Below are 14238 nucleotides of genomic sequence, written 5' to 3' on the forward strand. Positions count from 1 at the left end.
TACATGGACAAAAGTTAACTACAAGAACTTAATAAAAATGGACTTAGAATGGATTTTGAACTTTTCATATTCACAAAGACAGGAAGAAACCAATACGCTCAGAGACTGTCCTAATATGTTACATTTTGGACATTTTGGACTAGAGGGTGTTGGTTCTCAGAGGGTTGTTGGAGAAGAGAGGAAGGGGGTTGCCAGAGAGCAGCGCAGAGTGTTTATGTTTAGTTCATGTTATTCATACGAGGTCTATTAGAAAAGTATCCGACCTTATTATTTTTTTCAAAAACCATATGGATTTGAATCACGTGTGATTGCATCAGACAAGCTTGAACCTTCGTGCGCATGCGTGAGTTTTTCCATGCCTGTCGGTTGCGTCATTCGCCTGTGAGCAGGCTTTGAGTGAGGAGTGGTCCAGCCCCCTCGTCGGATTTTCATTGTCAGGAAATGACATTTGTGGATGTGCCTGGACATGCCAGAACATGTCCTATGAGGCTTCATCACGAATTCCTCCGCACGTCTGTCTCAATGTGCCGAAAAAGTGCTGATGTCCATGTCTTTTCACAATTCCTGTGCTAGTCAGACGACGTCCTGGATAAAACACAGCGTCCAGTTTGGAAATGAACGGCACATTCCACTGTTACGGGAGTTTTTGTCATGGAAAGAGGAGCGGCTGTATGTTGACATGTTCAGCACTGTAGACTGTTTTCCAAGAAGCGTGAAGAAAGGCAACACCAAGGAGGTGCGCTCCTTGCTGCAGGACATGACAAACTAAGAATTCAAAGTCAACTCCTTCAGCCCAGAAGGACAGATGGAGCTCCATCAGTCTGAGCTGGTAAAACTGCTGCTGACTGGCCAATAGGGAAGGGTGGAGAACATCATTTATAGCTACACAGTTGTGCCAGATTTAAGGAAAAATAAAAAAACAACTTTGCAAGCATCAACACCACCAACCAACTACTGCAAAGCAACCAAACGCAGTGCTCTTTGTGCTCTTGAATCCAAAGTGTGGCGCTGCTTTTACGCAGTGCATCTCCAGGATAATTTCAGAAAAATAAATAAAACCAGACAGCCATGCTGGCCAGTTCTATTGGTACTGACGTTTTCCCCATAAGTTTGTGTTAACACCGATCGTCCATTCCAGTGGGAGCCAATCCGTGTGCATATGTGTGTGTGTGAGTGTGTGCGCGCTTGGAGTCCAGAGTGCAAATGGCCCTCTTTTCACTCTCCAAAGTCTCCTCTTGCTCAGTGGGGGCACAGATTCCACCTATCATCCTTTCTTTTCTTGTCTTTTAAACTTGTTCTGTCACAGTCAAACACAACATGTGATGCCCAGCATCACAGTGACAGTCCGGTCAGCCAGCTTTGAGATTCACTGACTCGCTGATGCAGCGCCTGTGATCGCATCCAGAATGAGCATGTGATCACAGATCCATTGTCAGTCCACCTCATGTGTCAGATGATTCATCTGAATTATCATGTCATCATGGCTGTTAGACCCCGTCCAAAAGGCCGCAGTGTGCGTCAATGCATCACGGAGATGCAGTGACGCACAGTGCCTGTGATCACAGTATAATGTCCAGGATGAGCATGTGATCACACCAGACATGGGCCGATAACCAGTTTCACGGTATGCCGCGGTATAAAAAAGCCACGGTACCAAAACCACTAAACTTTTCCGTTATACCGTCCCTACGGTATGAGCGGGTTATGAGAATTCTTGTCAAGAAGGACAAATACATCTATTCCAAGCACTTTGTTGGTGAAGCTGGGCCAGGTATTGAGCATCCGAAGTTCCGGACGTTATTCCAGCCACATTTCTCCCTAAGTAAGTAAGTCATGTTTCCCACGGGGCAGATGTTACATGTCTAAAAGACTGACTATTATTTTGGTATTTTCTCTAAAGTTATCAGTGGTATAGTGCTCGTAGTGGCAGACATCGCATCAATTAGTGCTCCTGATTCACGCGCGTTTCATATGCAAATAGCCATAATATTGTTAAAACACATTTTAAAGCTATACATAATACTGTGAAACTGTGAAACTGCAGTATTTTTGCCCACGGTTATCATACCGTCCAAATGCCTAGATCACATATTCATTGACAGTCCACCTCATGTGTCAGAGGATTCATCTAAATTATCATGTTATCATGGCTGTTAGACCCCGTCCACATGGCCGTGGAGACACACTGACTCGGTGTGACACACAGTGTATTTGGTGTGATTGCGCAATGTTCATGTCTAATGCACAAGATGATTGCGTGCCACAGACTTTGCACATTACAATATTTCCTTTGTGCACCAAACAGAATGTGGGGTGGTGGTTTCAACTCATCGAGGCACAATTGGGACGTGCCTATGTGATCAGACTCTGCTCCGAATGCTAGTGGGTTGCCATTTCCGATGTCAGTTCGTATGCCATTCACGCTAGCATCACACTGCAGTATGACCACCGTACAAATATTCTCCAGTGTGAATGCAGCATTACAGTAGTGTGCCTGTTCTCTACATTCGTACTGGCCTGCCAATTTGGCATATTTCCCTAAGTGCCACACAAATGCTGCCCAAGGAAATTGAATGCAGCTCGACTGCAGAACGACTTGCACGAATGTTGCTCGACTGCCAATTCATACAGCATTCGTGCAATTCATGCTGCAGGTCGAATGCAGCTTAACTGCAGGTTAAATTGCACGAATGATGTTCGAATGTCCATTCCTACAGCAGTATGAAGGTGGTACGACTGAATCCACCAACGTTCGTGTGTTTTCCAGCAGGAGTGACACATGAATGTGCTGACTGTAGTAGGAATTCAATGTTTTGCAGTTGTGAATCTTGTGCCATCTCGCAATCCATGACAGTCAGTTTCAGCAGCGTTCCAGTTTAGGGCACAATGTAAACAAACCTCATTAAGTATGTACAACAAGACAACATCGGGGCATGGCAGAAGTCCATCACAGGTGTTATACCTCCTCTACATAACCTTCTCAACTTGGAAGAACAAGTCATCATCATAATTGCCCATGAACTCGCCAAAGCCATCCACTTCCTCGTTAGTCATTGTTTACATGCACTGTGAGATGCTGGAACTCTGCTGGCGCCGTGTGCATTCTGGGAATCGCAGGGGGCCACCAGGGGATTATAGATGAAGCATTCGAGTGAAGTTTGAATGCAGCACGAATTGCACAAATGTTCGAATATCAGTTCATACGGCATTCATGCAATTCGTGCTCTCGTGTGATGTGGGTATAACGGTGGCATCACAAGGGCAGTGAGCTGCAATGGTAGAGGATTAAATCATCCGGTTAAAAGAGGAAAGACAGTGGCACATCTGAAAACCTTGAAAGCTTATCCTATGTTTCTTCAGAAGATGCAAAAAAGTAGACAACTCGTAACAAATTACACATGGGATGGGGATCACACATTCAAGTGCCAAAGCCAGAAGTGTAGCCATAATTATTTTAAAAAAGTAACATTTGAGCATGAGTGCACAGTCAGGGATTCAAACGGCTGATTTGTTACTGCAGCAGGGACAAATGACTGTGTTCCTGTTAAGCCCCGGTGCCACCGAATAATGAACGATGAATAATGAGCCACATGCCAGCAGTTATTCAACAAACGTGGGAAAATAGTGGCTCTTAGAGGCAGAATATTTGGCTAACGAAGCTCATGTCTGAGTATGCCGCTAATTTCAAGAAGTTCAAAATTTAGCAGCAACAACGTGGAGCGGTTTGTGTATGAGGTACTACAAGGGCAAACAACGATGTTAGAGGCATGTTTGTGGTGAGGACGAGGCTGTTAAAAGCCCATTATCCGAGCACAGGCTATTTTGGACAGGCTATTTTGGCTCCGCCCTCTCACACACTTCGTTGTGACAATCCCACCTGCTTTGTGCGCTGGACGCTGCATTTAAAATCATGATTTTGTAGAGTTTGGAAAACACCTCTAATCACTTCTTGAATCACAGAGGACGTTTCATCCCCTTTTTTCCTCTCTCTCTCTCATGTGCTGCATGAGGTGGAGAACGTATTTAGAACAGCCTAAAAGGTACAATTATTTGTAATGTTTATATTGTAATAGCTTGGTAAAACAGTTGCATGTTCATTCCTTCTTTATAAGCACTTGTAAAAGTATGTTTATGATAGATTTAAAATCTTGCTATTATGGATCAGATGAGCTCTGCTGTGTGCTCACTGGCACAATGACTCACACTCAAGGTGAGCATTTACGCAGAACGCCAGCGTGCAAACGAGAAATTATGCAGAAAGAAACTGACAAAGAAAATTAAAATTTGGATCACCGGTGTCAAAATGATGACGAACATTTACGCAGAACACGAGTGTGCACAAGAGCAATTTTGCAGAGAATAATCGATGAATGGAATGAAGTTAAGAACTGGATCACGGTGTCAAAATTACTGTAAAGAAGCACAGAGGCAACTGTTCAGTTTTTTTTTGTTGGTTTTTTTTTGGGGGGGGGGGGGAGTAATCCACACAGGTGGGTGCAGGTGTATATAATTAAAGTGGCCACCTCATTGTGGTGTCTTTTTTTTTGGTCACAGAGAAACCTCTCCACATTAGTTCTTTTTCTTTCATCATATTTTCAACCTTGCACTGGGTCAGGGGTGGGCAACGAGGGCCGAGACAGTGCAGGTTTTCCTTGCAACCAGTCACCTCAGCAGGTGGGTGCTGATGAGCTTCTCCTCTGAACATAAACACCTGATAGTCAATGAAATCACCTGCTGAGACACCTGATCTTTAATGAAAATCACCTGCTGAGGTACCAAAAAAGTGCTGATGTCCACCTCTTCTGCAATTTTCGGATAGTCACACGACGGTCCCGCATCACCACAGTGTTCACTTTGGAAATGATCTGGTCATTTCAGCATGTTGATGGCCGACTGGAGCGTGGCTCGCTCTCCACCATTGTGCGGACGTCTTTAAACCAGTTGTACCGCTCCTTAATCTGTGTGATGCTCATAGCATCGTCACCAAAAGCCATCTGAATCATCCAAATGGTTTCCACCTGGCTGTCGCCCAATTTCTGGCAAAATTTGATGCGGTGCTGCTCCAGTCGTTCCGTCTTTTTCCTTGGAATGAAAAAACGCCGAGTGCATGACACATACCTCACACAAAGGCTGCTTACCAGAAAATGATGCAATCGACAGGCGTGAAAAAGTTCACGCATGCGCACGAAGGTTCAAGGTTGGCTCATGCAAGCACATGTGATTCAAATCCGTCAGGTTTTTGAAAAAATAAAAAGGTTAGATACTTTTCTAACAGACCTCGTATATATGATAAATTTAATTATATTTAAAATTTATGATACATTTTTTTAATCACCTCTTAATTTTGCTCTCTGAAGAACTTTTTTTTTCAATAATCTCTTAATTTTGTTCTCTGAGTGACAACAGAATGATGCATTTCACTTTAAAATACACCTCAGTGTTTCTAAATTGCCCTCAAAAGTATTGGAACACTTGGTATTTCACACATCTTAATTTGTTTATGCCATTTCAAATACAAATTAAAAAAACTATCTTCCTTAACTCAAGATGAAAGCAAATCTTCACAACTTGATATAAAATAATTAAAAAATAAAATACAGCTTCCTGATGAAGTGGTGTAGAGGAGGATTTTCATAAAAAGAAGACCTTAAAGTTCAGCTCCAATTTGCCAAAAAGTACATCTGAGATGCAAGCCTAGATTTGATGTTTTGGTGAAAGAAAATTTTGTATTTCTTGTCTGAAGAAAACTATTATTTACAGGTATTATACCAAAATATAGCATTACTTATGTAACCTGTTGTGTGGGCCGCTGAAGAGGAGGTACTGCTGGCCCACCACCACCAGAGGGCGCCCTGCTTGGAGTGCGGGCTCCAAGCACGAAAGGGCGCCAGACCTAGAAGAAGTGACAGCTGTCATTCATCCCCTGCACCAGCTGTCACTCGTTCATCATCATCACCACCATAAAAGCCGGACTGCAACTCCACCTCCTCGCCGAGAAATCGACTACCATTCCTGAGGTAATTTCTCTGCTGACTAACACTGTGTGTGTAATAACTTGAACTTCTATTGCAGCCGTTTTCCTGGAGTGTTGCCTTATGTGGAGGATTGGCGTTTGGTGTGACAGCGAAGGCTTCGCCTCACACCCCATCTCAGATAAGTGGTTGACCAGGAGCTGCACGAGTGTGTGTGATTTGGAGGTGGAGGTGCTCCCTCCCATCAGTGTTGGACTGTGTATTACTGAGTGTGCGGACTCACACTCACACATCCTGTTTTTGCTCTCTGCCAGCAGTACCAGGGTCGACAGCCGGGGACAGAGGCCACCTGGGGATTCGGGACTTGGCGGCTCCGGTGTTCTTCAGGCCGTTGGTGGTGGAAGCCGTGTGGAGTACGGCTTCTCTCTCGTCGGGGGGGGTCTCCTATCTTCGAGCCTGCCACACGTCACCTGGTGCTAATTGACTGTGCATATTTTCTGTATCTTTTCGTTGTGTAGTGTCACAACATTAAATTGTTACCTTTTGGTTTATTCATTGTCCGTTCATTTGCGCCCCCTGTTGTGGGTCCGTGCTACGACACCTTCACAACAGTAACCTATCATTTTGGCATTTACAGTATATTTTTAATTAATTTATGTCAAGTTTTAGAGATTTGCCTTCAGTTTGAGGAGTTAACTTTTTTGTTTTTGTTTTTTGTATTTCTTGTATTTGAAATGGCATAAACAAATTCAAATGTGTGACTATATCCTAACCTGTTGTTGCGTTTACACATAGGCAAGACACATTACGAATGTCATATTTGCGTCATTCTTGGCACATTCCTGACATTCTTAACGTGACTTAACATATCTGAATAGGTTTCTTAATAGTGCGTGTTGGTGCGTGATATTTGTGATTTTCATGGAGCATGTTTTTGGCTGTCAAAAAAAATCTTCCACGAATGTCACACACCACCCTCATTTCGCCTCATGTCATGGAGGTCGCAACTGAGTGTGTTGATCCATCTTGATTAGTGGTGATCCTGCGTGGTGTGACAGCGTTTTTCTATGATGTGCACACAATTAAACCCTGCTGCACTGCATTCAGTTTCATTGCTGCAGTATGCAGAAGAAGGACAGTGATGCCAAGTCGGCTAAAAGTCTCGTTCCAGTGCTCCTCAGCGCACTGCTGCAGGTGTTCCACCTGCTGCTGTGGGAAAACGAGCGAGCTGAGAGCCGCATGGAGCCACATATCTGGCTCTCAGCCTCCTCCTCCTCTCTGCACCACTACATGGCACAGAGCCCAACTAAGCATGCAGTCACAAAGTTCTTCTGCTGTGGATTAATCTAGATTTTGAGGAGCAAACTGGAGCGATCTGAACTGTTCAGCAACTGACGGTTGGATGAATATGGGTGTGTGTGTGCAGACAATTTGCCTCATTCACAACGTGACTGCTGCACTTTGTATGAAATCATCATCATATCATAACAATGGAAATATATTTGGCTTCAATATCGAGATACGATAATTTTGGCCATATTGTGCAGCCCTACTATCAACTCGCTGAAAGGTTTGAGCATTAACTTCCATCGGCATTAAAAAAAGGTTTAAGTGGCAAGGGGATAAGAGGTCTTTAGTTAGTAATAGTAATAGTTTTCCATTTCACCTACAAAGAATGGAGAGGTCTGTAATTTTTATCGTAGGTACACTTCAACTGTAGGAGACAGAATTTAAAATAAAAATAAATGAATAAAAAAAATCAGAAAATCACATTGTATGATTTTTAAATAATTAATTAGCATTTTTATTGCATGAAATAAGTATTTGATACAATAGAAAAACAGACCATAATATTTGATACAGAAACCTTTGTTTGCAGTTACAGAGTTCAGACGTTTCCTGTAGATCTTGACCAAGTTTGCACACTGCAGCAGGACTTTTGGTCCACTCCTCCATACAGATCTTCTCCAGGCGCTTCATGTACAAATTGTGCTTATGATCAAAAACGCGGCGCACGTCCACGTGCAAATGTATCAAAAGTTAAATGACCGTGGAAATGTGCAGTGCGTCACACAAAAATCAAGGCTGGCGTACGTACGTTTCTACAGCTATTGTTCCACTGTGGACATGTAAAGGTGACGCTGGGAACCGTTAATAGTATGAAAACAACAGGCTTGGGGAATAACGGAATACATGTAACGGCGTTACGGAATTAGGATACCAAAAAAAGGTAACTGTATTCCGCTACAGTTACAGAAAAAAACACGTATTCATTTAGTAGAAATGGGGATTAGTTCGCAGGATTACAATTTTAATGCATTTTATGATATTATCTGTATAGAATTTTTTTTTTTTTCTTTGAAACGAAAACGTCCCTTCATGGACAGTGACATGACGTCTCCTAACCGGGCAAAATATTGATTAAGTACCTGGATGTTAATGCATTTTCAATGGAGATCCACGACTGGACACACTCAGAAAAATGCTCGCAAAATACATGTTAAAAAAATGCCATTTTGACCTGGATATTGAGCCAGTAAAATTAAATTACATTAAATTATGTCAGGAAAGTCTTAAACTTACTCTGACACACACACATTCCCAAATATTAGTGTTGAAAGTGACACGGATCTGCGCTGTTCAAGCTGCTGAGCTGAGGTGTCCTGCTGCAGCAGCTGCTGTTCAATGCAGCGCGGCTCCTAAAACCATTACAATATAGTTACATATATATATATATATATATATATATATATATATATATATATATGGAAAAATATATATGGAATATATATGGAAAAAAGTCCTTTTCATTCCGCCATTTCCAGACAAAGAAAATCCGACAAGGGGGCGGGACCACTCCTTCCCAAGGCGTGATCACAGGCGAATGACATCACCGACAGGCGTGGAAAAACTCACGCATGCGCACGAGAGTTCAAGCATGTCTGACGTAAAAACATATGAATGAAATCCATACAGTTTTTGAAAAAAATAAAAAGGACCGTTACTTTATTGACAGACCTCGTAGATAGATATAAAAGCACACGCAAAACGCAAAGTGATGCGTAAAATGGCACTAACAGTGGCGTTGTCAGAGGACCTTGCAAATGGTGCAATCCAATGTGAGCGTGTATTCGGGGAATGTGAGGATTTACTTCCAAATGAGGACAATTGGGTCATAAACCAATTTCGATTACCAAGGCCACTGTGACAGGAGTTGCGCACAGAACTGCGGTCGGCCCAGAGCGCAATACAGCGACAAGCCAGGGGTTGTCTGTGCCCACACAGGTGCTGACCAGCTGAACTTCCTGGCATCAGGAGCATTCCAGCATGAGCTGGCTGATCGGAATTTCCAGTCATCTATAGTATCATTTCCTGTCTGTGTTCATGTTGTCTGATGTGATGTTACGGGGGAATCCCTGCTCAAAGGGCCTATTTACATGAAATTGCATATTTAAAAGGGGCATGGCCTGGGAGGAGCTTGGTTCCATGCTCAGTTTCATGTTCAGTGGGATCTACAAATGGAACGTGCGTGAATTCTTGACTATGCACTTTCATACATCTTTATATTTGTACTGATGCCAGATTCAGGGTCTTTCAGGTTTGGAGTTTCAGCTCCCTCCAAAGATTTTCTATTGAGTTCAGGTCTGGAGACTGGCCAGGCCACTCCAGGACCTTGAAATGCTTCTTATGGAGCCCTCCTTAGTTCCCCTGGCTGTGTGTTTGGGGTCATTGCCATGCTGGAAGACCCAGCCATGACCCATCTTCAATGCTCTTACTGAGGGAAGGAGGTTGTTTGCCAAATTCTCATGATACATGACCCCATCCATCCTCCCTTCAAAATGGTGCAGTTGTCCTGTCCCCTTTCCAGAAAAGCCCCCCCCAAAAATGTTGTTTCCACCCCCATGCTTCATGGTTGGGACGGTGTTCTTGGGGTTGTTCTCATCCTCCAAACACGGCGAGTGGAGCTGATACCAAAAAGTTCTATTTTGGTCTCATCTGACCACATATCCTTCTCCCATGCCTCCTCTGGATCATCCAGATGGTCATTTGCCAACTTCAAACAAGCCTAGACATGTGTTGGCTTTAGCAGGGGGACCTTGAGTGCCCTGCAGGATTTTAAACCATGGTGGCGTGTGTTACTAATGTAATCTTTGCGACTGTAGTACCATCTCTATTCAGGTCATTGACCAGGTCCTCCCATGTAGTTCTGGGCTTTCTCAGAATCATCCTTACCCCATGACAGTGGTGGGCACAGTTCCGCTAACCGCTAATTATCGGAGATAATATTTTCATTATCGGAATAGCTTTTCAGATAACTTTGAACACCATCATTGGACCAACTGTCTTCCGATTAGTTTTGGTCCGATAATTTTTAGACCGCTAACATATTTTTGCTGAGCACCTACCTGTTAAATGTTTTGTAGTAGATGCACAATTCTATCCTCTGTAAACAGAGGGGAGCTGGTTCCACAAGAAACTGCTCTATCCTCTGCAGGCAAAGGAGAGCTGGTCACAGAAAAGAAAAAAAGCTCATTTCTTTTGACCCCATACTGACACGCTGGCAATATCACCCAAGTCATCCAGAGGGATACAGTTTTAACTTATGGTTAAAATTTTAACAAAACTAATTTTGGAAAAGTTATTTAAATTAACATCACGTCTGAAGTTCTTTAAAGTGTAAATATCAGATATATGTTTTAGTTTTAAAGTAATGCACTAATTTTGAAGGTTTTAGTGTTGACATGCTGTGTCGAGGTGCATTATGGGTACCCTCATTACACTCACGACAGTAGAAATGCATTTCAGATGCTCTGATCAGGCTCCACACAGACAACAGGATTAAACTCTTTGTATATTGTGCCTAAAACTCTCATGAATATATTTTCTGGGTTTATAGACATTATGGTGTTTGTTTTATATAAAAATGTCAGAAGATGCCCAGGTTGCTTCTCCATTATTTTCAATTGGAATCACTGCAATCGATTTCTGTTTGCTCTTTAACGTCTGGCTTATGTCAAACACTGTCTGTCGTCTTTGTTCCAGAGTAATATTTATAAGATGTCTGAAATTCAGTTTGCGTTTATTAAATTCCACGCATCTTAAAGGTAGCAGACACAGATTATCTGGAATTTTGTTTTGGGAAGTTTTCACGGTCTCTACTGCCATCTACTGGCCAGTAGTGTTCATGGCAGTATCCGCCCTAAGTACTGAGTGTCTGGGCACCAGTAGATGGCAGTGTGCTATTTATTTTCACACCGGTTATATCAGATGGTTATTTAATTACACGTGGCTTTTTTTTTTTTACACAAATATACGGAGCCCGCCTGTTGACATGGTGGTTAAATTTTGTTTTTGGCCCAGATTATTGCATTCCCTCACAATATTATTGCGTTCCCACGCAATAGTTTTTGCCTTTCCTCGCAATAACCTAATATGATTAAAGCTCATGCCTATCAGAACACACAGTGAGTGAAATCAGGTGGGGGGGAGGCTGAACACATATTGCTGGTTGGTAGGTGATCAAACACTTATTTCATGCAATAAAATGCAAATAAATAAATAATTATTTAAAAATCATACAATGTGATTTTCTGTTTTTTTTTTTTTTAATTCTGTCTCTCACAGTTCTGTCCTACAATAAAAATTACAGACCTCTTCATTCTTTGTACGTGGGAAAACCTGCAAAATCGACAGTGTATGAAATACTTGTTTGAGTCACTGTATGTGGATGTTGTTTTGCTTTACATGTCTAACCCGCAGGAGTCGTTTAACCATTTTGGCTCTTTCACAGGATTTCAAATTAACTGAGATAAAAATTATTTGCGCAATATTTCAACTCTGAACTCTGTACCCCTTTAAGATCACAAAGGATAAGTTCACCTATCTGGGGTAACTGCTACCACAATACCTGAACTACCACTTGAGAAGAACTAGAAAATAAAAATATCCCAGCTGAAGCAGAATATAGATTTTTGGAGAGCTCTCCCACTGTCACTGATAGGGAGAAGACATGCTGCTAAGATGGTAGCTCTCACATGTTTTTTTTTATCTCTTTCAGTCAATTCAGTCTTACATTCAACTAAGTTAATTTAAGAAACTGGATTCTATTATACCCCATTTATTTGGAAGTATAAAACTGTGTGTATAAGCAAGAAACACCTGTGTAAACCCAAATGCGAGTGGGGGGCTTAGACTCCCAAATTTTAGTTGTGACCACTGAGCTGTACAAATAAACATTCATCTCTCTGGAGAAGTTGTGATCATAATGATGATTTGGAGGAGGCCATTCTGGCTTGGCTCCTTACCGACAAAGAGTCATTTTGACCAAATGTCGGGCATTAATACAAGGCCAATGGAAGTCTTTGTGGAGGTAGACACTGATTCAAGGAAAATTACAGAAATTATTGAACGGTCAACCTTACCATGACCAGATAATGACCCAAGGAATGTCTGTACCAAATTTCAGGAAAATTCATTGAAAGCTTTTTTTTGGGGAGGGGGGGATAAATTATATTATAGGCCACAATGGTGACCCATAAAATCCCATCAAGGTCAATGAATCATTGTGTAGGTAGACATGTTTTAAGGAATCAATATGCAGAGCTATAGAAAATGTTCCAGAGCTGTTTATCAGCAATAAAATGAGAAGTGTGCAAAAGTTTGGGGCTCTTTTTCAGAGCCCACAGGGATTCAATCAGAAAGTCCAATGTACCATGAGCAGACAGTCCCCTAAATTAAAAAATTCATCAGTTTTTCAGATAATCATCCAACTGCAAATAATAGTAATATGGGCTTTGGTCCAAAGGACTAAAATAAAAAGTAAGTCCCTTCGGCTGCTCCCTTGTTTTGCACTCGAGTCGCCACAGCAAATCCAAGGTGGATCTGCATTTTGAATTGGCACAGGTTTCCAAAGGATTAAAATATTTGTTCAAATATTGTCTCAAACGTGATATCAGCAGACCTTGAAGTACTCAGATTGGATTATGGACCAAAAAATGTGATCCTGCATGCTAAAGATTATTTTTCAGTTCTAACACTCTATACCTCAGTAGATACCACTCATGCACTCTCAAAAGTGAGAGACTGAAAGTAACTGCATCAACCAAAATAACAACTGAAAGGTATAAGTAACCACCACTAGAGTTTAACATTGCACTTACATAATGATATAATCATCAGAGCTGCGGGAACCCCAAAGGCCAGAGCATAACAGTCTCCACCAAAACACTGCACATCCCCTGCAGGAGCACATCAAGGGTTAATAGGGCCGCTGTGCATTAGCAACAAGGTTTAACGGGACACTGTCAATGCTCACCTCTCAATATTGGAGTAATGACAGTTGACAAAAGGCTCCCGGCGTTGATTGACATGTAGAAAATAGAGAAGAATTTCTGCCTCTCATTCACCTGGAGGAGATCAACACAATAAAATGTCAGGAAATACTTAAAACTTTTAAAATTCTGACATTTGTACCTAAAGGATTTGAAAAAAACATCATATATTGTTCACATATTTTATATATATATATATATATATATACACACACACACACACACACGAGGTCTGTTAGAAAAGTATCCGACCTTTTTATTTTTTTCAAAAACCATATGGATTTGAATCACGTGTGATTGCATCAGCCAAGCTTGAACCGTCGTGCGCATGCGTGAGTTTTTTCACGGCTGTCAGTTGCATCATTCGCCTGTGAGCAGGCTTTGTGTGAGCACTGGTCCACCTCTCGTCGTTTTTTTATTGCAAATAAATGTCTGAACGATTTGGAGCTTTGCTGCATCAAGTTTTTTCCAGAAACTGTGAGAGACCTCCAGGTGGACACCGTTCGGAAAATTAATATGGCTTTCAGGGACGATTTTATGGGGATTACACAGATTAAGGAGTGTTACTGCCGCTTTAAGGACGGCCCACAACTGCTGAAAGCGCACCGCACTCCGGGCGCCGATCGACATGCTCAGACCCCGCTGAAACAACCAGATCATTTCCAACCTGAAGGCTTTGTTGATCCGGGACCTCGTCTGACTTTCACAAAAAGGCAGAAGTCGTGGACATCAGTACAGATTCAGATTCAGCTCCAATTTGGTGTTAGTTGTGCATCTGTAGCTTCATTTGTCACCTCACACTGACACAGAGAGCTGCGTGTCGTCCAGTCAGAGAGCTGCGTGTCGTCAGAGAGCTGCGTGTCGTCAGAGCGAGCTGTAAAAAGTTTGTACCTGAGTTTTCAGAGGTGGTGTTTGTAGTTGCCATCTGCCACGCC

General features: G+C 42.2%; 1 protein-coding gene across 1 annotated transcript in view; it reads right to left on the reverse strand.

The window, feature by feature from the left end:
* The window catches only part of slc15a2 (solute carrier family 15 member 2), a 148287-nt gene that overhangs the window by 91740 nt on the left and 42309 nt on the right, over positions 1–14238 (reverse strand). Inside the window, exons 6-7 of the mRNA XM_034185769.1 lie at positions 13288–13378; positions 13133–13210 (exon numbers count right to left, since the gene is read on the reverse strand). Of these exons, the coding sequence (XP_034041660.1) occupies positions 13133–13210; positions 13288–13378 (169 nt within the window). The remainder of the gene's footprint in view (positions 1–13132; positions 13211–13287; positions 13379–14238) is intronic.

This window comes from Thalassophryne amazonica, chromosome 14, assembly GCF_902500255.1.
Source record: "Thalassophryne amazonica chromosome 14, fThaAma1.1, whole genome shotgun sequence".
In the NCBI taxonomy this organism is placed as follows: domain Eukaryota; kingdom Metazoa; phylum Chordata; class Actinopteri; order Batrachoidiformes; family Batrachoididae; genus Thalassophryne; species Thalassophryne amazonica.